Here is a 22,222-nt window from a genome sequence, read left to right as displayed (position 1 = left end):
TGGTGCAAATTACTGACCTCTGTCATCATTTTAGGTGGGGGAACTTGCACAATCGGTGGCTGACTAAATACTTTTTTGCCCCACTGTATATATATTTCTCCGCGGTTTGCAAGAATATTCACCGTGAGAGCAGAAAAAAGGACACAGACTGAGTGAGAGAGAAAGGAAAAAAGAAAGAAAGCGGAGGGAGTGTTTGGCCTACATTCCATCCGTTTCTCTGCACAGTAGGCCAGGCGATGCATGCAGAGCAGCTGGAGAGCTTATGTAACACCCCCCCCCCCTCCCCCAACCGTACTCACACGCACACACCCCACCTAACACTCCCCTTCTGATTTTTCAAAATAAAAGACGTGAATTCCCCTCACTCCTTTTCTCTTCTATCTCAGCAGCTTATGATCAGAACAACATTTGGTGTCCAGTCTCTCCTACTCTGAACTTTGTCTTCTTTCACCCCTTGTCATTGAAAGCACATATGAAGCAGTGCATCGGAAAAAAGCCACGTGACAGAGTAGTTCACATCTGCTCAGTTCATTGAATGGAGCATAGAGACACAGGAAAAGCAATGAAGACTATATTATTAAAAAGATTTCTACATTTTTAAAAAAATATATATATTTTTAACACATTTTAATCACCTCTCACGCCAGAGCACAGAAAGCTTAAGCACATCTGTTGCTACAGGCTGCTGTTATAAATCAGTGTCAGATACGGTCAGCTGCTTCACATTAATGCCTCCTTCACTGACTCCTCTGTTCCACTCTTATGAATCAAGCAGCAAATAAACGGACAGCACTCCTACAGCCTCGCTGTTTTGAGTCATTTCTGTTTCCATAGCAACGTGCTACATTCGCTCTCCTGCCCTGCAAAGTTGGCTGTAACGTGTGAACCATGCTATCAAACCAAGGACAGCATTTTAATATATTCTACGTGTGTCCTCCGTTTGTGTATGTGTGTGCGTGCGTGGAAAATTTCCTAGGTGGGCATGACAACTTCCGGAAGATGATTGACGAGGCTGAGCCACTGGGCTACCCGGTGGTAGTGAAGAATGCACGTGGCCACAGAGGTAAAACAATCACCCAGTACTTCCTGTCATCCATTCTGGTCACAACGCCATAACTCAAAATCTGTACACTGCAACTCCCTCATGGGAGCTCAGTCCACTCTTATATGAAATTCTCTGGCAGACTGTTAAATGATTAGCACTGCGGTGCTGCATCAAACACAAAACAGAAGCTCTTAATGCTTGCAGTGTGGTCATCTGGTCACTTATTTTAGTTTATGGTTAACAAGTTGATCTCAGTTTCCTCTTTTAGACTGAATACACAAGAGGCTTGTGTGGGAAGGTTTGAAGCTTTGGCATTAATGTTGTGCTTCCAAGAGATCAGCACCGGTCTGAACCATTAGCCCTTTCCTATTCATAGTTATTGACAGTCGCTGCTATTGTGTGAAGGAATAACAATGGTCTTTGCTGGCCCAGGCTGCCATCACAGCACATTGTTTAGGAAAGCAGTCACTGGTCAACCACTAACTTGACCCTTTTTATGGCGTTAGGCGTCTGGAGGGCTGTTTTTACTCTCTCTGTGGTTGACCATTGACACGAATGAATTCCACTTTGCCCTTCCCTCTCAAGAGCACACATAAAGGAAATACTTTTTTAAAATATTATGAATCACTGGTATTAATAATAACTTTATTTGTATAGCGCTTTTCAAAACACAGAGTTTGCTTCACGGTTTGAATAAAAGCCACAGACTAAAGATGAGTATACACATTCTGACATACAGACACATAATCAACCATAGGGTCACAGATTCATTCCAGCATGCACACTGCTATAGACCTGGGGAAAAAACTCCCAAAAATAATGAGGAAAAGATTAATTTAAGACTACTGACAAGGAGACCCTGATCTGATGATTTGAGAAGTTGGCTGCAGTGACAAGGTCTTAGTAGCTCTTCTATACAAGCAGGGGCCTGTCCAAGTAGGGCTTTAAAGGTTAATAATAGGATTGTAAAGTGGATTTAGTGTTTCACTGGGAGCCAGTGCAGGTAAACAAAAATACGTGTGATATGAGAGCAACAGCTAGTTTTTGTTAGCAGCCTTGCTTGGTGCAATCTGCAGCAACTGGAGGTGGGTTATGAAGGACTGAGAGGTGCATGTGAAAAGTGAGCTGCAATGTCAAAGTCAGGAGAAAAATGAATGAGCTTAAAGATTCAAAATCCTGGTGTTGGTCAAAGATGACACCAAGGGTCTCAGCAGATGTTTTGGTGTTACTGGCAAGTGGCCTGATGTACTGACTGACCTTCTCAGTATTTTCTCAGATACGTAATGGTCACATGTCTAAAGGAGTCACAAGACCGTTATTGATGTTGTGTTTTTATTGCGTGGTGTGCACAGACACACAGCAACCACATGATTTTTCCCTCAGCAGGGGTCAGAGGTCTTGAAAATAAGAAGACAGTGCAAAGCAGTGCTAATTAAGAGAGGCAACTTCTATCCTGTGTGAGAAGCAGTTCTGTGGCTGCTCAGAGGAGTATCCTGTCATTTGTATGACATGAACTGGCATGAGACTTGGTCAGCAGAAGCAGCTACTTGTTAGCCAAGCTTTTTAGGTTTTCCACCCTCAGCTAGCACACCACAAATGACAGACCCAGCAAGCAAATTCTTTTAGTGTGGTAATATCAACACAGCTATATGTCTTCAGGCCGCCATGACATAGATCTGTTTAGATTGGACAGACTAGTAAAATATAAACCTTAAAATCTAGCCCTTCCTTCCTTCCTTCCTTCCTTCCTTCCTTCTTTAATCTTGTGTCCCCTTTGCTTAGGCAAGGCTGTGTTCCTGGCACGGGACAAACACCACCTGACGGACCTTTGCCACGTGATCCGCCACGATACCCCCTACCTATTTCAGGAGTATGTCAAGGAGTCGCACGGCCGTGATGTGCGGGTTGTCCTAGTGGGCGGCCGTATCATCGGCTCCATGCTGCGTTGCTCCACTGATGGTCGCATGCAGAGCAACTGCTCCTTGGGTAGGCAGACATTAAATTACTGAATTATTTCCACGGTCATGGTAAAACTCTCCTCATGTTTGAAAGTCATGTGGTTAAGTGGTATCACTGTTTGAGAACAAGAGCTCTTCTATTTATTATTTACATTTAGATATGGTGTAATTTTTAAAGATCATTTTTATCTTTTAGGTTCCCAATGGAAAAATTATCTTTAAAAAAATATGAACTTAGTGATAAGAAATGTATACGCGAGTAGAAATGCTTCAGAACTTAACTTTGGGAAAGAGTGCGAAATCAACAGGCTTGTCCTGAATCAACCCTGGAGCGTTCCAGCTGAGGAGACTGATCTTCACTGTCAGAGGATGAACGTTTTAGTTTAGCTGAGGCTGTAATATACTGTGACATATTTAGGACATCAGTCATCACAGTCTTCTGCATTCCTGTAGCAAATCTCTTTGACACTTCTAGGGTGAATTTGATGTGGTATTTAATTGTGAAATTAAATATTGAAAATAACCAGAAAACATTAAAGGATCCTAAGTTGTCCCCACGTCATTTTTTAATATAATTGCTCTTGATTTATAAAAGATTAGTTGCTTTTTGACTATCATGAAGTCTCGTGAAAGAATTGTAAATTGTGGTTCGTACTAATAAGCCTGATGTTCCTTCTTGAATTGTCAGGTGGTGTAGGCATGATGTGCCCCCTGAGTGAGGAGGGCAAGCAGCTGGCCATCAAGGTGTCTAACATCCTGGGCATGGATGTGTGCGGCATTGACCTCCTGCAGCTCAACGATGGCTCGTTTGTGGTTTGCGAGGCCAACGCAAATGTGGGCTTCATTGCTTTCGACCAGGCCTGTGGCATGGACGTAGCAGGCATTGTTGCTGACTATGTCCTGTCAATGCTCCCAAACCGCCTCACTCGCAAGATGTCTCTGCTGTCCGTCGTGTCAAGCACCAGCGAGACCAGCAGCGAGCCCGAAGTGTGCAACGTGCCTTCTGGCGGTGGCTCGCTGCCTGAAGCAGTCTGCAACATGAGCGTGGGGTCAACTTCCAGCGAGAGCGACCCAGAGCTGGCCGAGCCCTCCCAGTCGTCACCTTGCCAGTCCACAGCCCCCAGCCTGCCTGATCTCCCAGACCTAGCTGATCCAGCCTACAACTTCAACACCCTCCTTGCCAATGAGATCAAGTTATTGACTGAGTGAGCCCAAACATCTTCATGCTCTCACACAAACCCCACAAATGCATTTCAAACACACACACGCACACTAATGGCATCAACATTCCTTTTAAAATTTCATATCAGTCCAAAAACCATGAAAACAGAAAAGCAAAGAAAAAACTAAAACTTAGCCCTTTTCAGACATGCAATATGTAAAACTGCTGGCTTCATCAGTCCGTTAAAGTGATGGCACCCTGTCATTTAGACATTACGTAACCACTCCTCACGGCTTCATTCAGACAGAGCCATGGTGTGTTAGATATTTTTGCCATAGAGAAGTACAAAAGGCCTGCCATTTTCTTCTGATCATTTAGTTCTTTTCAATGTTATCACTAACAGCAGGTGAGTGTGTGGTGCCAAAAACGAGAGCTCTCTTCTGCTCCTCCGGATTGGAAATTGCAAAATGAATCCTAGAACAATATTTTAATATTCATGGAAATTAGATTTTTACAATTTTTTTTGCCCAATGGGGCATTTGCTAGAAGGCTGAGCAAGTCATAAAGATGTAAAGCTACGAGGGCTGAGCTTGTCCGGTTACAGTTGAGGTTTTTATGTCAAAGTGACGAGGGTGCTCATTCACACTTGAAGGTGACACATTCATTTGCTATCAGATTAATGGAAAGAAGTGCATTTCTAAAAGGGGCTGTCCTGACACATCCATGGACACAAACACTAAGACATCTCGTGCTTACACAGAAACGGAGAAAACAAACCAACAAAAAGAGATCTGAGGCTGCTCCCCTGACTCTCCTCTCTTTGCATCTCTATTCCCAAAACCAGAAACCCCACGATCTAAACTTAAATTGCAGCATGAGGTTAGACTGGGATACAGAAATTAGTGCCAAACTGGCCTTTATGAGTTCCTGCATGGTGTTTGTGGATGGGTGAAAGCATACACCTGCCATGTTTTTAATCATCATATTATAATAACATTATTTTACATATAGTCTCTGTTGTCATATAAAAGGTTTTCTGCTGAGACTGCTGTCAGGTTTGGTGAATTGGAGGTGACATGAAGTGCTTTCAAGTAGTAGGGATGCTAGGCGCACTACTCTGTCAGTTCCAGTGCAGTGACGTAGTGCTCAAACTGAGGACACAGGAGAGGACCCGCAACCATCCTGCACTAACAGGAGCTGTAAAAGATTCATGTCAACAAGCATCAGATGTGTTTGGGTGGCAAAACTGGAATATAAAAATGAACTAACTGCTCAAATTTTAATTTGACATTTCTACATAGTATCTTTGTTTAGCCTTACCAGCAGTAGCAGTCTGCTGCTGCTAGGCCACTAAATGCCTAGCACTTTTATTATTTTCTCTCTCTCTCTTGTTAAGGTGACATATTTAGGAAAGGTTAGACAGAGTGTGAAAGCTGCATCTACACCTGCAAACAAAATATACCTCAAATAAGTGACTTCTCACTGCCATAGGATAACAGATATTCAGACATACAATACATATCAGCCAGGATCCTTGTGGTTTCAAATGGCCCCTGACATGCTTTATGTTTTTCTTTTCTTTTTATCTTTTATGTAAATATTTAGATAGTCAATTAACTTTACCATATATTTACACCCAGACAGATTAGACTGGAATAGTTGAAACAATCGCCAACAGTGGATTTTTTAACAAGTTGTGGGGTAACTCTTGTGTATAGACTTTCAATATTAAAAGGCAGAGAGTGAAATTTGGTGCTAAACTTTCTGGATTTGGTTAGATGAGCCTTCTCAGCGATATTATATGTAGAACTAAGCATCCTAACCCACAAAATAATGTTGGCATAATGTACAAAAAAAAGAACCCTATATTTTTAAAGTCTTCGTAAGTATAATTTAGCTTTTTTTCCTTTCCTGACAGAAGAAAAGAAAGGAAATCCAGGGATTAGAGCAGCTAAGACCTTTGTGTTTACTTTTTTTTTTGTTCCTTTGAATTTACGTCCTGTATGCCTCCTTAAATGAATAACATAGCTGTAGTGTGTGCTGCGGAACCATTCACTAAGATTTAATTTACAGGTATGATAAAAAGCACAAAAATGAACCCCAAAATTGTTTCACTTGGTGACGGTCATGTTGTTAGGCTTGTATAACGCTTTGTGCCGAACACAACTCAGGGAAGCAGCCTGGATCTCAGCCCTGACCCCCAAAAAGGCATGACACATCCATCCAAGCTAGAGACATGTCTAAAACATAACACATACCTACAAGCAGACAAAATATACATAAACAACAATGAAAAAAAAGGTTGTAAACTACAGTGTAAGACTTTATGGTATATACCATGGTTAACATGCACTTTTTTTTTCCTTGCTTGTTTTATATTGTTCCTCGTTTACTTCCTAATTTATGGTATTTTTAAAGAAAAAAAAGTGGTTTGTGTGCACTAATATTGTGTCAATAAAGTGAAACCGCTGTGAAGCTTGATTTTTTTTTTCTCCTTGTGTTGTGGGCCCAATTTACTAACTGTCTGGACTCTTAACGGCAGGCCCCTGCTGGAGGGTGCCAAATCTAAATCTGCCAGACAACCAGAAAAGGAAGCTTTTAAGTCTGCTGTCAAATGATCACAGTGTCTCCACTGAGGAAAACAACATCATTTACTCTACTGTGATGTTTGTCCAGTATCCATATGATCAAAGTATCTGACAAACTGTGAAATCCGCTGATGTCCACCCTCCTGATGCGGGAGGGCTGGTGGGTGTGCTCATCAAATCACATACTGACATAAATGCCTGTCTGGTGAACTATCTCCAGTTGTCGTCCCCCATTCTTTGAAGTATTTGTCCTTGTATCGAAACCTGCGTCATTCCACATCGTGTTCATAGGTGTAAATATAAAGATCACATATCTTTAAAAGACATGATTAGCTAGCCATAGGAAAGAGTGGAATGTTAATTTCTCTCTTCTGGCCCCTGCTTGAATTTGTATTTTATACATGATCCATCTAGCCAATGAAGGTTCACTTAACTGTGCTCCATTGACTTTAAGAATGCCAGTTCATCATCTGGTTTTCTTTGGGAACACTGTTTTAAGGATCATTTGAGGTCAAGGTCCCAATTCTGACTGATTTCTTTATGCTTGGTCTGTATAGATTACTGTTATAAAGTAAATAAACGGCATGGAAGCTACTGAAAGGAACAGGGGTACCACATGCTAGCAAAACAGGGAAGGAAACTGATTGGCCTGCATGAAAGTTGGCCAGTTTGGAACAAACATGTAGGGACCTGTGGATGAGTCACTGTATATAACAACAGTGCACAAACTTAATATTTAATTCCGAACTGCTGCTAATGTATTCAGAAATTGAAAAAGGGAATATGGGAAAATCTGAGCGTTTCCGTGTTTGAAACTGAATGCCAAAAAAATTGACCAACAACAAATGTTTTATTGTATAAATTCAGTGCAAATAACACAAGTAGTGAGATGATTTTAAAACGGATTTTTTTTATATGAATGATTGTTTCAGAATTGTACATATTGTGTAAGATCTCAGCAATTAAATGTCTGTTCTGACATGAATCTTGGGTTTGCTAACAGGTTTACAACACTCTTTCCACTGCAGGAGGACGATGCAATGTTTTTGCCTCTAAAAGTGCAGCTCTCTTGACAAAACGCAGACACTGGAAATCTTTAATTATGTCTGGATTTGGTGAATTGGTGTAGAGACTCCGGGTTGCTAGGTACAAAACAAGCAAAAACATTGCATCACAAAGGCTTGAGCAAATGCCCTTGACCATTTTTGTGTTCCATAACATTTTGACAGTGTTAAGAAATGGATCCCAAAAAGATGCAATTCACTAATGTTCAAAATGATGTATATATATCCCTCTTTTTTTTTTTTTTTTAGATCAAAATAAAGACGAGTCATTATCCAGAACAACTGAAAATGTGTCTTTTTTTTCTTTTAACTACATCTGTGCATCTATTTTTTAATCCACTCTCAATAATACTGTACAGCATGTGGAAAATCTTGCATTTGATTGTATATTTTCATCATTGTGGGGCTGCACAAATATCCTTAAAGAGCAGATCTCCAAGCAGAGCGATGGGCAGGGCTTAGTACTGTGACTCCGCAGAGCCAGGATGTGGGACTGTGTGGAGTATCTTCACCAGTTGCAGCAGGGCCTGGATGGGCTCTGTCAGGTCATGGTCTGGTATCAGCTGGCTGGCCTGCAAGGCTGTGCTGCCAAATCCCTGCGCCTGGCACACAGAAACAAACACAGCAACTGCAGCTGTTAAACCCTCCCGAGAGAGTAAATCTGCCTTATATAATGATATCACTGAAATTGGACCGCAACCCAGTTGACTTATTTACCCCACTTTACCCTTTAGTAAGCTGGTCTGCTGGGCTGTTATGTTATCCCCAATAATTAGGAACGTTTTGAGCAGCATTCATAAAAATAGCTGCAATTTGTTAATAGGGGTTTCAGTATTATATAGCCGGGTCAATAACACTTTTTTTTGTGGTAATTTTGCTTCCATTCACTAGCACAGTGACTTTTAAAGCAAACAATGAAGACGTGACTGATGTGCAGACTTTCAGCATTAAATTGAGGGGTTTATCCCAAATACTGCATTCACTGTTTTAATGGAATTGCAGCCATTTTTATACCCAGTCCCTCCATTTCCAGAGCCTCAGTAACTGGACAAATTACTGACAAACAGTTTCATGCCTGGGTGAGGCCTGTGTTCTTTCATGTTTTCTGGATCTAAATATCTGAATTTGATTTTCAGATTTTTCTGAAAATAAAAATTAAAAAATATATAAAAGTAGATAGATGAAAGCAAGATAAACCAGAAAGATGAGAGGAGAGAATTATGGAAAAAGATGGAAACAGCCTGTGACCTGAAGCATACCACATCGTCTGTCAAACACAGTGTAAGTGATGTCATGGCATGGGCATGTATGGCTGCCAGTGGAACCAGGTCATTGGTTTTCATTGTTTATGTGGCTACTGATAAAAGGAGCAGGATGAATTGTGAAGTATATTTGCCCATACTCTCTGCTTAGATTCAGGCAAATGCTGCAAAACCAATCAGACAGCTCACAATGGATAATGACCCCAAAGCAAACTGCAAAAGGAACTCAAAGAAATGAGATATTACTCAGTGGCCAAGTCAAGTCACCTAATTTAAACCAAATAGCAAGCGTTTCAGTTAAAAATGTATCCTTATCCAAAAACCTGGACATAAGTGCATCTACCCTACCCACAGCTCCCTCAATACCATATACAAAAGCTGATAAGACTACAGATAGGCTCTGTTATCTAATGTTCAGAGAAACTACTTATATTTTCCTCAAAATAATAATGCATCCAAATCGTGATAACTGCTTGTTCTTACACTGATGTACTTTTACAAGTACAGCACTAAGACAAAAACCCAGAGACCTGTAACGTTAACATTACTTTACACAATACCAAATGTGAAACAGTATCACTCTGTAGTGAATACAAGGAGAAAAATCATGATTTAACCAGGGTACCATGGCACACGTGCACACACACACACACACGCACACACACACACACACACACACACACACACACACACACACACACACACACACACACACATATATGGTTGGTGTAGCTGTTGATTGAGTAAAAGAATATCTAAGTGCACTGGATCTTGCCCTGCCTATAAGCCACAAAATAAAAATAAACGCTGTGAAAAAAAATCCACATGTGTATCATTGCTTGTTACATGCTTTATCCTATGTTTACTTGACCTTAGAAGTAGGATCCCATCAGCCATCCCATCCCGTACCAGCCTGATACATAACGTGTTTTGCTGTTTGCTGTGCACATAGACCGCTATGGCTTTATCTGCCTTGTCGCCTGACATCTCAAACTGGCACACACAAAGAGCTGCAGCTTTAAGAAGAGACTGGAAATCAAGGCCGCAGTCAGAGCGTTGAGACAGTCCCATTAGCTAGTGCTAAGTCCCACCTTATCGTGAGACTTAGCAGTAGACAAATAGAGATAATCCCATCTTCAGACAACACAAGTAGGAAATAGGGAAATGGGGAAATGGGTCACGGTGGCAAACTAAACTTCTAATACCTCACCAGGTGGCTCACCTTGAGGAAGTCTCCTCCTAGGAACGACAACATGGCCAGGCAGTGGGCCACCACTGCAATCCGTGCTGGGTCTTTTCTGGTGTCTTTCTGCTCAAATTCCAACATAGTTCTCAACATCTCATCCACTTCAACTCGCTCGGCTTTGTCTGATTGAAAGGCATGGACACAAAAAAAAGCATGTCGTCTAGTTTACTGTGGTCTCAAACATGCTTTACCACCTCAAACAATGAAAGAAAGCAAGTGACATGCATGTGTTCAAGTTTGATCAAAACATGTATGTCTGTGTTGTCCTTGTAAACATCCCAGATAGCATGGGAAACTGTTTGACAGGCTTAGCATTATATGTAGGGCAGCAGCTGTGATACAGGGCAGTGACATGGATGCTGCACAGCCACAGCAGTGTCAGCATGGGTCTCTAGTCAGCTCTAAGCAAGCTTGCATAAATCTGGGGTTTAGCTTTCACATTGCACAGCAAGACACACTCCAAATATAGAAGTGTCGACCTTATTTTTTCAGTGACACTCCAGTGGAGCTGTTGGCTGTTGACAGTTTGGAGCATGAATGATGGACTGGTGATGTTATTGTCTGATTCTGCTGAACCGCTGAATCGACTAGATTGGTTTTATAACCTTTTTATACCATATATACAAAACATATATGCAGAGTGGCTGCAACAAACCATAAAAGGAGTCCACCGGTGGATTTTGGATGCTTTCTTTGCGAGTCTCGAGAAGTCTGGTCAGGTGACGGTGCCAAATACGTGCCACCTACAATATGAGCAAAAGAATGTAAAAGGCATAGAAGATAAATTTAGTCTCAAGGGCAATGAGAACATAACTGACCTCAGAGTACAAGGAATGAACAGTGGATATCTTCCCCTGCTTGGTAAACACATCAGCCATGAGAAAGTAGCCCCGAGAGGTGACTGTGCTATCCAGACCATACTCCTCAGTGGCAAAGTAGATCTGGGGAAATCAAGTTATATACATACTGATGCATACGACACAAAACATGTGCAAAATGCTTGTTGTTCCATTCTCTGTTAAAATGATCTCACGCTGCTTAAGTAATGTTGAGGTCCAGGTTTTGGGGAGGCTAGTCCGTAACTGATCTTGTTCCATTGTTTGTTGTTCTAACCAGGTTTGCTTTTACTGCACTTGCAGTGTGTTTGAGCATCAATGTCATGCTGATAAACTAATCAGACACTTTCCAGATGCTTTTGAATGGTGGTATTTGACTGCTATCATTATTCCATCAATTTTGACAAGATCCAAATCATTGCTCCACCATGTTTTACAGATGGCTGTAGATACTCCTCAGGTTTTTCTCATTGTTTCCCTTCCTTAAAAATTTCGGCTTGTCAGCCTTCAACTGCAACTATTTTCAATGGTTGATAAACAGTAGATGGATCAACTCAAGGGCCAGATGGTTCTCTTAGGATATGTGACAAGTAGATCGTTTTTCTAGGCCACTTCTTCTTTTGAGTTCCCCTTTTCCAGTTTCCTCATTTTTCTTTTAGGACACACAGCACATCAGGACAAGATATGCCAAGTTTTCAGCTCTTCAGAAATCACTTTGTTAGTGCAAAAATACTATTTTGTGCCTCCCACATTGTGCTGTCTTTGGCATTTTTCATAGCTTCAAAAATGATGTGCTTTTGTGAGAGGCTGCTAGTAACAAAGTACCTGGACAATGAAATTGGCTCTTTGCTAAGTTGTCTGCTTTGTGTAGATATAACACCGGTTCATATCTTTGAGTTAGGTGCCATTGTTATGCTTGAATGATTCACGGGTCAATGTTAAATGGCTTAACAAACAAGCAAAAAAACCCTCATTCTTGTGAGAAGAGTCAGGTACAAGGACTGGATTAAAATGAGTAAAAAGAAAACTTTGAAAACTATTGCTCAACATCCCTTTAAAATTCCAAGAAACTCTAATTCAATACACAATACTGTATCGTACTCAAAAAAACATGCTCGAGCAATAAACAAGCCATTATGGATTTCATTTGGTTAGCAAATGGCTTCTGCTCCTCACAATATCAATAAAGTTATGAAACAGTTAATGTGCTAATTATGACACAGACATCATTTGCAAAGTTATGCAACGCAGTATCCAGGTCTCCAGCCGCCACATGGAGGCGGCCCAGGCTCCTGTGGAGCTGGTGGTGGATTGTGAGACCACATTTTGGACTCTTCAACACTGCCCACTCTGCCTGGGACAGGAAATCTGCCACAAGGTCTAGATTACCCAAACCTGGAGATGCACACACACACACACACACACGGTCATGCATGAAACACCACACGATAAGAGAACATTTAAACTGAGAAGCCGTTTTGTGCTTGTTTCTCACCCATGTTGGCTTCAGCCAGCAGCAGGTAGGCAGGGACCAGCTGGACGGTGTTAGGGCCATGAACGTCTATGGAACAGCGCAGGCAGAGCTGAGCGGCAGGCAGAGCCTCTTGGTGTTTTCCCTCAGATAGCTTACTTTGAGCCACCAACCTGCAAATCTCAATAAGCTCTGCCTATATAAGAAATCAAATCCAAGATAGGCATCAAATTAAAATATCTTATTTCCTCTTAAAATAAAACACTATCAAGTTGTCTATACACTAATGCCTCTATTTGACTGTTCCTCTCAGCTGTAACACATATTTTTTCCAGAATCTATATTCCAAAATTAGGAGCTACAACCTAGACCTGGACTTTGTGCACCACAATGACAAATCATATAAAGAAAAAGGGAAAATAAATCATTCAAGGAATAATAATATAGTCTTTTTTTTGTATTGTCTTTGACAGTAAGAAATGCAACCTAGACTCAAACTTCAAAACTTCATTTTTTTTTCTCCTAATATATGGTGCCAGTGATTTCCACGCATCCTCACCTTTTTAATTTGTGTTTCAGTGTGACTGGTCTGTCGGAGACTGCAGAGTGTCAGGGCGCGGATGGGAACAAGCAGCTGACAAATTCTCTCGTGGATCCCCACCCAGTCAGCCTGCTGGTGCTCTGCAGCACTGGATGTTTTAAAAACCCACAGGTCATTCAGTCATATTTATATTCTCTTAAGCCACCTCAGAACTTTGTGAGAAGCATTTTTATGCATAATAAGTCTCCCCCTTGCACACTGAGACTGATGTTTTCCTGGCAATGAAGCTATTGATAAAGAATCACGATTTATGACATAAGCTGACCTGCAGCTCATACTTGTTGTGGATGATTTAAACATATGGATCAGGCTCACCTCTCTTGTCCAGACAGATACTATTATGTGTGCTTGACAGTAAAAATCTCTGTGCAGTAACAGCTTGTTTGGATTCTGCTAACATTTTCAGGGCAGAGTCTCTCTGATTCAGGAGATATCATCTGAGTACACAGAGGGCATACGAAATTATATGCCATTACATAACTGGTCTGTAATTTTGTTCATCTGGCTCTCCTCTTCTGCACACTTGTGTGGAAACTGTCCTGCTTTTCAGCTGAGTTTTTTCCCCCCTACTGTGAAAAATGTGCGCTCATTCCAGTGTACTTGTGGTGAGAAGCAGCGAGCTGGAAATCTGACCATGTCATATCAACAGTAGCACTGACACAGCTTGTGCTTGTGAGAGTACAGAGACAGACAGAAAGGCACACACAGAGATAAACACAAATCAAGTGGTCTCTTCAGGATGTACTCTCTTGTCCCCGCTGAGTTTTCTATGCAAAATACACCAAACAATCACCACACACATGACTCGCATGCCAAAGTAGGATGACTTAAGACTAACCATTTTACCCTAAAGCCCTATTCCATGTGTATTACTTTGGCTCAATCCATGACTGGGAATAGCTCAGTATGCTTGCTTCACGTGTAATTAAAGATTTTAAGAATCCTGAGAACCTGATTCCTATTGTCTGACATATATATGTATCTATATTTATATCTGTTTTTTTTTTTTTTTAATAAAACCAAAAATTGTGCCTCTCATTCACCCATTTTAAAGACTGAAAGGATGGCAGCCACAATAAGTATCTCTAAGCTGCCTGAGACTGGCTTTAGTTGCTCATCCCTTTCCATAAATCCCCACAGGGAGTGATCTCGCCACATGCTCCTCTTCACTACCCACAGTGTGTGCCAACGGGGAAACTGCCCAGCACCATGTTATGGTCTGGAACCGCATATAAAACAGTGTCAAAGAAGGTAACGTCGGGTTTACATAAAAGCTGAAGCTCAGCAAATTATATTATGAAAACAACACGCAGGCAAAAGAACAAAAATAAGCGTTGTGGTAATGTATTTTCCAGCTGTTCCGCTCCCTCCTCATGACAATCACACTAAAACGCCCTCCTTACCGACGTGTTATGTATGTGTGAGCGTGGGAGGGGGGAAAACATGGCGAACGCTGCCACCTAGCGTCCAACCCGTAAACACGGTTCTGACCAAACCATATAAACTATCTATCTATCTATCTATCTATCTATCTATCTATCTATCTATCTATCTATCTATCTATCTATCTATCTATCTATGAATAACGGGTCAGTCGTTAGCACGGGCATCGCTCTGCCACAGCTCGGATAAACTGAGCTTACCAGTAAAAAGTGACTCGACACTTGCTACATTGCAGGCGGGCTTCTCTTTGGCAAAGCTCGCAGAACTTTTCCGCTCCTTTGGGCAAGGCAAGAGGAATGATCGCGGACGCTTGAGATTCAGCTTCCATTATTGCTACGAAGCTTGTTTATGAGTCGATATGAGCTTAATTTTGCAACATAAAAAGCAGCTTTTAAGCTATTAGCTATTAGCTTCCAAAGCTAGTACCAGTTAGGGTTGCCTGTTTAGTTTATGGTTGACATGGCAACAGCCTCAGCAGTTTCCCTCCCTGATGTAAAGCTGGTTTGAAAACATAAAAGAGACTTAAAGCTTTGTGGTTTTGTCTGATATTTATTAAGAATATATATATATATATATACATACATAAAAAAATATTAGGGGAATAGGCAAATTAAAATAAATTCAAATGCCTCTTAATAAGGCCAGTGTCACTTACTTATGGATTACTTTATGTGGTTAGCACATGACAGTGAACAGTAAGTGAATAACAAAATACTATTTGCAGTGAAAATGTCTCAAAATAGGCAAGCATTAAACCTTTTAAAAGTTTTTTTTCCTCTCAGCATACATGTCTTTACAAATAAAAACAGCAACATTTTAAGAAACATAACATAGGCACGTGCCTCTTTCCAACAATAGGTGGGGTTGACATTGTGTTCCTTTTTTTTAGATCACTACTTCTTGCGCAGATGGATGTATAAGACGCCGCTACACAGCAACAATGGGACACACACCCAAGCCAGGATGAAGCAGTAGCCAAAGTGTCCTGTCAGCTTTTTTTCAAGGATTTCCTTGTTGTGTATTGCGTAGATGAGCGCTGCAGAAAAGGCTGTCAGGCCTAAAACACATACACAAAAAAAACATACACACAATAATAATTGGTTAATGGGTCAGATAGTAGAAACGTTTGTAGTGTTAGTACCTACTAATTAGGTCACATAAAGTATAGTGGGAGCAACAACAGCATATACTTTGGATGACCAACACAGATCCATGCCATTCATATTTTATCAGGAGTAGCGGTTACTGCCTCAAAGAAGACATTTAAAAACAGAGGTGATCTCAAATATTTCAGGTGACATGTTTAAAAAAATAAAATGCACATATTGTAAGTGACAGAGGAGAGGGAGGTCTGGGGATCTCTGCTTAGACTCCCACCCCTGCTTTCCAGATAAGTGTCATAAAATAGATGGATATATTATTATCATTAATATTATTATTTTAATAGTATAAGTCATATGATTACAAAAAACAAACTTCAGCATTAATCTACCTGATACCTTTCCACAAGTTAGTTATTGTAATAGGCTTGAGTAGCATAATAATAAGCACTCTTTAATTTGTCATAGTTTTCAAATGCCCTGATCACACAGTGGCACTATATTTTGCAAGCTACATCACTCCACTGTTACCTGCAAAGATTTGACACAATCCGGTGAAGTAGAAGAGACCGCCCCTAGACATGGTGAACAGCAGACCCAGGAACACCAGGAAGGAGACCGATGAGAAGACCACTGAGAGAACCATTAAGACCTGCACTGCCTGGAGCCATTCTGAAGAAGTAAACCATTCCCTGAGTCATATTTTTTACCTTCGATGGAGAGCTATTTCATTTTACAGCAATATACAATCTGGAACAAAAACTTACGAGTTTCAGTGTTGGGTGAACACAGCCAGCTTTCTGTGGAGTTGTCATACCTGCAGCTGTGCCATAGGTCTGAGGTTTCCATCCCTTCCCACACCCACCAAGACTTAAAAAAGAGATCAGACATTACACACAGAGTCAGCTATTTCACACATACGAAAAATAAACACTCACCACTTCCTAAAGTTGACTGTTACCTTCTCCATGGTTGCAATAATCAGGATTGCCAGAGTGATGAGATGCAGCAGGGTGACAAACATCAGCAGGTACGGCATTTTTAATTACCTGCCAAAATCAAACGCAACATTTTTTTAGGTTTCCTGAGCCATTGGCATCCGGCGCAGTAAAGGAAATTGTGTGTGAAGCTTTTAATGTGTTTGTTGGTTCCACAGTTAAAGCCAGTGTTGGGCACCTTTCCTGTTTTTGAAACTTTAAATGGAAAAATCTGAGGAGCTGAACAGAGTTTTCTCTGTATTACATAAGACCACAGAGAAGTGATTTCTAAAACTTCTCTTTGACTGGGCATGTGTGTGTTTACAGCCTACTACAGCAAAATAACCTGTGTGGACCCAGTGAAATCTAAATGGCGCCAAAATAATTACTCAGTTAACCTCTCTGCTCCTCTGAAGGTTTCTTTCATCATGAAAGGGTTAATGGTCTGTAATTAATCCACATTTAAACGCGGATTGAATCCAAATCTACTTGTAAACTTGGAGTAAATCAGTCTGAGGGGAAAAAAGATTTGACATTGTACTTTAGTGTACCAAACTGCTAAACTGGCTGTCATAGCAGCTAATAGTTTAGAGTTCTTTTAATTTCATAATAAATAGAAATTCAAGGAGACAAAAAGCAGAGGAGGAGGAAGAAGGAGGCTTACAGGAAAAGAAGAAACAGGAAAAATTGCCTGTAAAGATCTTTATCTGAAGGAAAGGACAATTTGGAGGGGCGGTGGAGTCACGATTACTCTCAAATTATGTCATTATGCTTGAGTTCACCCATCGCATTAAAGTGCAAAGAAAAAATCAACTGAAAATGATAATTTTTGTGCAAGAAAACTCAAATACAGGCATTACAGTAACACAGCATGTGATACAATCACTGCCTTTAACCAGTCTGATAACTGACGTGGTCTACAAATTGTTAAATGTGATGAAATGTTATGTTGTTGGTACCTTGTTAAATTACATGATTTAACAAGATATTTAGAGAAGTTGCATCAAAATTCAAAGAAAGCTCTACTTACCCTGGATGTGGCTTATTCACTTGAACTAGATCTCAGCAGCTTAGCAGCAGCTTCCCCGCTCTACACTATAGTAGCCCCTCTTGGTGGTCCACTCTTTTCTCGCTTAGCCACACCCCCTTTATTTTGGTCACTTACTCCCAAAGTTTCCAGGGTGAACGCCTATTTCCTCTCTGCAGCACAGAGCTCCCTTTTGCCCTGACTCGTCACCATCCAAAAAAAAGTCTCAAGTGAGACCCGCCTATATGCAGTGGAGACACATAAAACCACATGAAAAGATTTTTTCAGTAAACAGACCACTTAAAGTGCTCTCCGGTGTACGTGCTGCCCTACCTCACTCATTCATGTTGGTGTAGACATGAAAAATAAACACTCAGCTGCAACATAGCCAGTAGAGACTGCGCTTGTCGCACATAGAAAACGTGGGCGCGATAAAACAAATGGCATAGACTGTTCAGGCACTTATATTGATATGAAAACACTGTTTAGAGCAAGGGTGTCAAACATAAGGCCAAAACTGACTCCAATCCAGCCCACGGCATGAGTCTGGAAAATGTGAAGGAAGGGATCAGTTTTGAACTTTAAACTATATTTTCTTAAGTTTGACATCTTTTTCTACATTCATACTACACAAAAGTAATAGAAAAACAATTAAGTGTGACAGAATAAGTTTTTAGACATTCGAATCTAGTTTTTAAGTAAGGATGTCTCTGAGTGATTAATGTTTTACAAACATTTTAATTTTGCACACATACATGATAGCCTGTGGTATATAACCACATAACTATTCAGTACATTTTTAAAGTCATAAAACACAAAACAGCCAACAAAACAGAGACTGTTCAGCTTCAAAGAAAAAGTAGTGCCTCAGCCCATCAGCCAACACTTTTCAAAAGGTGACATTTTTAATTTGAAGGCAAGTGGTGTCCCTCTCCAAAGTTTCACAGGGAGAGAGCAGAGTTGTTGCAGAGTGTTTGTAGACAAGTTATCGTCTTCTGTGCAAAATTTGGGCGACTGCAGCAATCTGCTAGCGACCAAAGTAATGTCAAGGAGATTTTACGGATACCTCTTTGTGACCAATTTCAACTTTCAACTGCCCTCTGGTAACCATTGTCAGCCAGGCTGGGCAGATTTATCCATCGCCTGGGTGAGTGGGGCCTTATTAATTTACCGTGGGGCTCAGGTGGGAGAGCGGGTTGTCTCCCAATTGTAATGGCAGTGGATCTGACTGTGACCCAGTCCAGATGTTGATAAGTAGGGCCAGGTGTTGCCTATCAAATGCGCTTGATTTAAGAGATCCATGAACAACTATGATAGCTCTATAAAAGCTGAAGTTCTGGCAGCATTCAGCTGCATGCACACGATGTTAACACAATGCCACAATATTCTCAGGAGTGGACATTCCAGCAAAATTCACCCCAAGGTCAAACCATGCAATGCTTAGGGAAATTCCACAAAACCCAAGAGCTACATCTGAGACTCTACAAGTTCATGACAGCACAATTAGAAAAAGACTGAACAAGTATGGCGGTTTGTTTGGAAGTTTAAAAGCGCTGCCAAGAGAAAAGTTTCTTCTCTCTCTAAAAAAACCCCTAAAACAAAACATAGCAACACAGCTTAGGATTGAAAGGTTGCACCTAAACAAATCCCAGCACTTCCCCAGGCCTGCAGTTTGTGGAAGTTATAACAAAGACCTATTTTCCCCAACAGATTTGTATAAATTTGGAGTAAAATAAATTTTTACTGCTGCAGGAAAGTCTGGAGAGTTGCTGGCCTAACTATGGCTTTTAGAGCTGTTTTGATTGGCTCTCCCTGTTCTGTTGATGACGTTTGGACTAGCTAATCATCATCAACTTTTTTTTAGGCTTTGGTTTTGGCAGATTCTTTGGATGGCAATGCTTTTAACACGACACTAAGTGAGCACTCTTCTCTGCTGTCACCCATTGCTGAACTTTCATCCCCAAAGCAGTAGGTGGCGATGTTGCGCTATGAGCCATAGCTCAACAGTCAGAACAGGGCCGCTTACATTAAACCAGTTATGATTTATATTATACTGGTTAAGTATTTGGCCTGCATTGTGTAACGTTCTTTTATTGTTAAGAAAACAATGAACTTGGTTTGAAAACAGAGTTTTGTTCTCAGCTGTGGAAACATTCAAGACTGCTGCCAATCTTTCTAGAAGTGGAAGTAGCAGCAAATTCATTGCAAGGTCAGACTATATCATGAATTAGCAAAAAAAAAACCAAAACCCCAAGAGCTACATCTGAGACTCTACTGACCTCCACTTCGTGAGAGCACGATTAGAAAAAGACTGAACAAGTATGGCTCGTTTGGAAGAGTGGAAAGTGTCTGACCTCTTAAAAAGAACATGGCAGCAGGGCTTAGGTTTGCAGTGTTGCATCTGAACCACGTTTGGACTTTTTGAACTATGTCCTTTGGCGAGATTAGACTAAAGTGGGGACATAATGCACAGCCCAAAGTTTGGGGAAAACCAAGCACGCCATCAGCACAAACACCTCGTACCAACTGTTAAGCACGGTGGTGGAGGAGTGAGGATTTGGGCTTTGATGTTGCAGTCACCAGACCTGGGAACCTTGCAGATAGTCTGTAAGGTGACAATGATGCAAGCACGCCCACAAATTGACAACACGGTAGCCGAAAAAGAAAAGAATTATTGTGTTGCAATGCCCCAGTGGTGTGACCTTAAGAAAGTTTTGCAAAACTAAATACCCACAAACCTCAATGAACTGAAGCAACACTGCAAAAAAAAGTGTGCCAGAATTCCCCCACAATGATGTGAACGACTGATAAAGCAATACATAAAACGATTACTTGAAGATATTGCTGCTAAAGGTTGTACTACAAGCTACTGAGTCATGCGAAGACTTTCGTTTTCACATGATCCTTGAGTTTGGCGAGCCCGTGTGAATTGCAGGCTGTTTCCTGTTCTTAGCTGACAGGAGTGTCACCCAGCGTGGTCTTCTGCAGCTGTAGCCAATCTGCTTCGAGGTTCGTTGTGTATTCAGAGATGCTCTTCTGCATACCTTGGTTGTAACAAGTGGCTTCTTTGAGTTACTGTTGTCTGCTCTTTCACCTCTGACCTCAGCTTGGCATCACAAAACCTCAATGAACTGAAGCATTGCTGCAAAGAGTGGGGTGAAATTCCCCCAGAATGATCTTAGACACAGATAACGTCATACAGAAAACCATTATGTCATGTTATTGCTGCTACTACACACTACTAAATTGTGTGAAAACGTTTTTTCTTTTATGACTGCATAATGATTCTCTATAAAAAGAAAAAGAGTAATAATGAAAGGGAGATTCCACTACAGTTGCCCAGGGTGGTGCCTATGTTGTATGTATTAGCAGGCTTTTCTTTGAACTGCAGCTACTGTTTATACATGCATTGTGAATTTCACAGTGATGATGTGAATGTTTTTTTTGAGGAATATTTGAGTAATGCTAGTTTAAACCGAGCACTTTATAAGAAGTTTTGCTTGTGTTTACATTTGTGGAATGAAGATGAAAGCAGTAACGCAGTAGTGGTTCAAGTTAACCCTAGCAGTGCTCTTGTGCCTTAGCACTTTGAGATGGCAATAAATACATATTTTGCATAAGTAACAACTAAAGAAATGATGATGTGTGTTTTATTACCTATATGTCACTTTTCAAAGCAGGCACGTTTTATCCAGTGGAGAGGGTGTGGTCCTTCTCCTCAGACCTGACATGGTCTGCCCACATTCAGGTCCAGTCCAAAAAGGGCTAGGCACGGCCTGTACCACCTCCGACAACTGAGGAAGTTCCGGGTCTCTCCAGTGGTCCTCAAGACTTTCTATGCAGGCGCTGTGGAGAGCATCCTTACACAGAACATCGCATCCTGGTACGGGAACAGCTGTGTTAAGGATCAAAAAGCTCTTCAGAGAGTGATCCGCATGGCAGAACGCTGCTGCAGGGCTGCTCTCCCCTCCCTACAGGACATCTACACCAGGAGATGCTGGTTTAGAGCAGCTCAGATATTGGAGGACCCGTCCTGTCCCGGCAACAAACTATTCCAACTTCTGCAATCAGGCAGGTTTCGCACCATCCGGGCAAAAACAGAGACGCTCGAGAGGAGCTTCTATCCTCAGGCACAGCATCCATAAGCGACACATCCCAGCCTCATTCTTCTCAGCTTCACTACAGCACTAGACACTTTAACACCCACTCACACAATGTACATTTTCAGATTTTCAATTTAAAAATTTCCAGATTGTTTTCTTTTATTTAATTCACTTAATGTACATAATGTTCTCTCTCTTTTTAAGATAAGATAAGATAAGATAAGATAAGATAGAACTTTATTAATCCCTCGGGTGGGTTCCTCTGGGAAATTCGACTTCCAAAAAAAGCACAGCAACGACCGAAGTTACAGTTACAGAATTGTTATATATATATATATA

General features: G+C 41.1%; 3 protein-coding genes across 3 annotated transcripts in view; 1 reads left to right on the top strand and 2 right to left on the bottom strand.

Annotated features, from left to right (window-relative positions):
• rimkla (ribosomal modification protein rimK-like family member A) overlaps positions 1 to 7,507 on the top strand; it is an 18,402-nt gene extending 10,895 nt beyond the window's left edge. Inside the window, exons 3-5 of the mRNA XM_005732972.2 lie at positions 977 to 1,063; positions 2,828 to 3,031; positions 3,692 to 7,507. Of these exons, the coding sequence (XP_005733029.1) occupies positions 977 to 1,063; positions 2,828 to 3,031; positions 3,692 to 4,212 (812 nt within the window). The 3' untranslated portion in view covers positions 4,213 to 7,507. The remainder of the gene's footprint in view (positions 1 to 976; positions 1,064 to 2,827; positions 3,032 to 3,691) is intronic.
• A 77-nt stretch (positions 7,508 to 7,584) lies between these two features.
• zmynd12 (zinc finger, MYND-type containing 12) lies at positions 7,585 to 15,152 on the bottom strand. Its single transcript, XM_005732973.1, has 8 exons — positions 14,877 to 15,152; positions 13,192 to 13,321; positions 12,657 to 12,828; positions 12,387 to 12,556; positions 11,144 to 11,266; positions 10,981 to 11,068; positions 10,302 to 10,447; positions 7,585 to 8,419 (listed from the first exon to the last, which is right to left on the bottom strand). The coding sequence occupies exons 1-8, from the start codon at positions 15,002 to 15,004 to the stop codon at positions 8,276 to 8,278; spliced, it is 1,101 nt and encodes a 366-aa protein (XP_005733030.1). The 5' UTR covers positions 15,005 to 15,152; the 3' UTR covers positions 7,585 to 8,275.
• A 57-nt stretch (positions 15,153 to 15,209) lies between these two features.
• emp3b (epithelial membrane protein 3b (MAM blood group)) lies at positions 15,210 to 17,861 on the bottom strand. The gene is made up of 5 exons (XM_005732971.1): positions 17,784 to 17,861; positions 16,738 to 16,825; positions 16,544 to 16,646; positions 16,308 to 16,448; positions 15,210 to 15,733 (listed from the first exon to the last, which is right to left on the bottom strand). Exons 2-5 carry the CDS (start codon positions 16,813 to 16,815, stop codon positions 15,570 to 15,572), a joined length of 486 nt encoding a protein of 161 aa, XP_005733028.1. The 5' UTR covers positions 16,816 to 16,825; positions 17,784 to 17,861; the 3' UTR covers positions 15,210 to 15,569.
• Between the last annotated feature and the right edge of the window lie 4,361 nt (positions 17,862 to 22,222).

This window comes from Pundamilia nyererei, unplaced genomic scaffold (genome assembly GCF_000239375.1).
Source record: "Pundamilia nyererei isolate P.nyererei 1_Seehausen unplaced genomic scaffold, PunNye1.0 scaffold00049, whole genome shotgun sequence".
Classification (NCBI taxonomy): Eukaryota; Metazoa; Chordata; class Actinopteri; order Cichliformes; family Cichlidae; genus Pundamilia; species Pundamilia nyererei.
The sequence above is the reverse complement of the archived record's forward strand: the minus strand, read 5'-3'. Positions and strand labels throughout refer to the sequence as shown.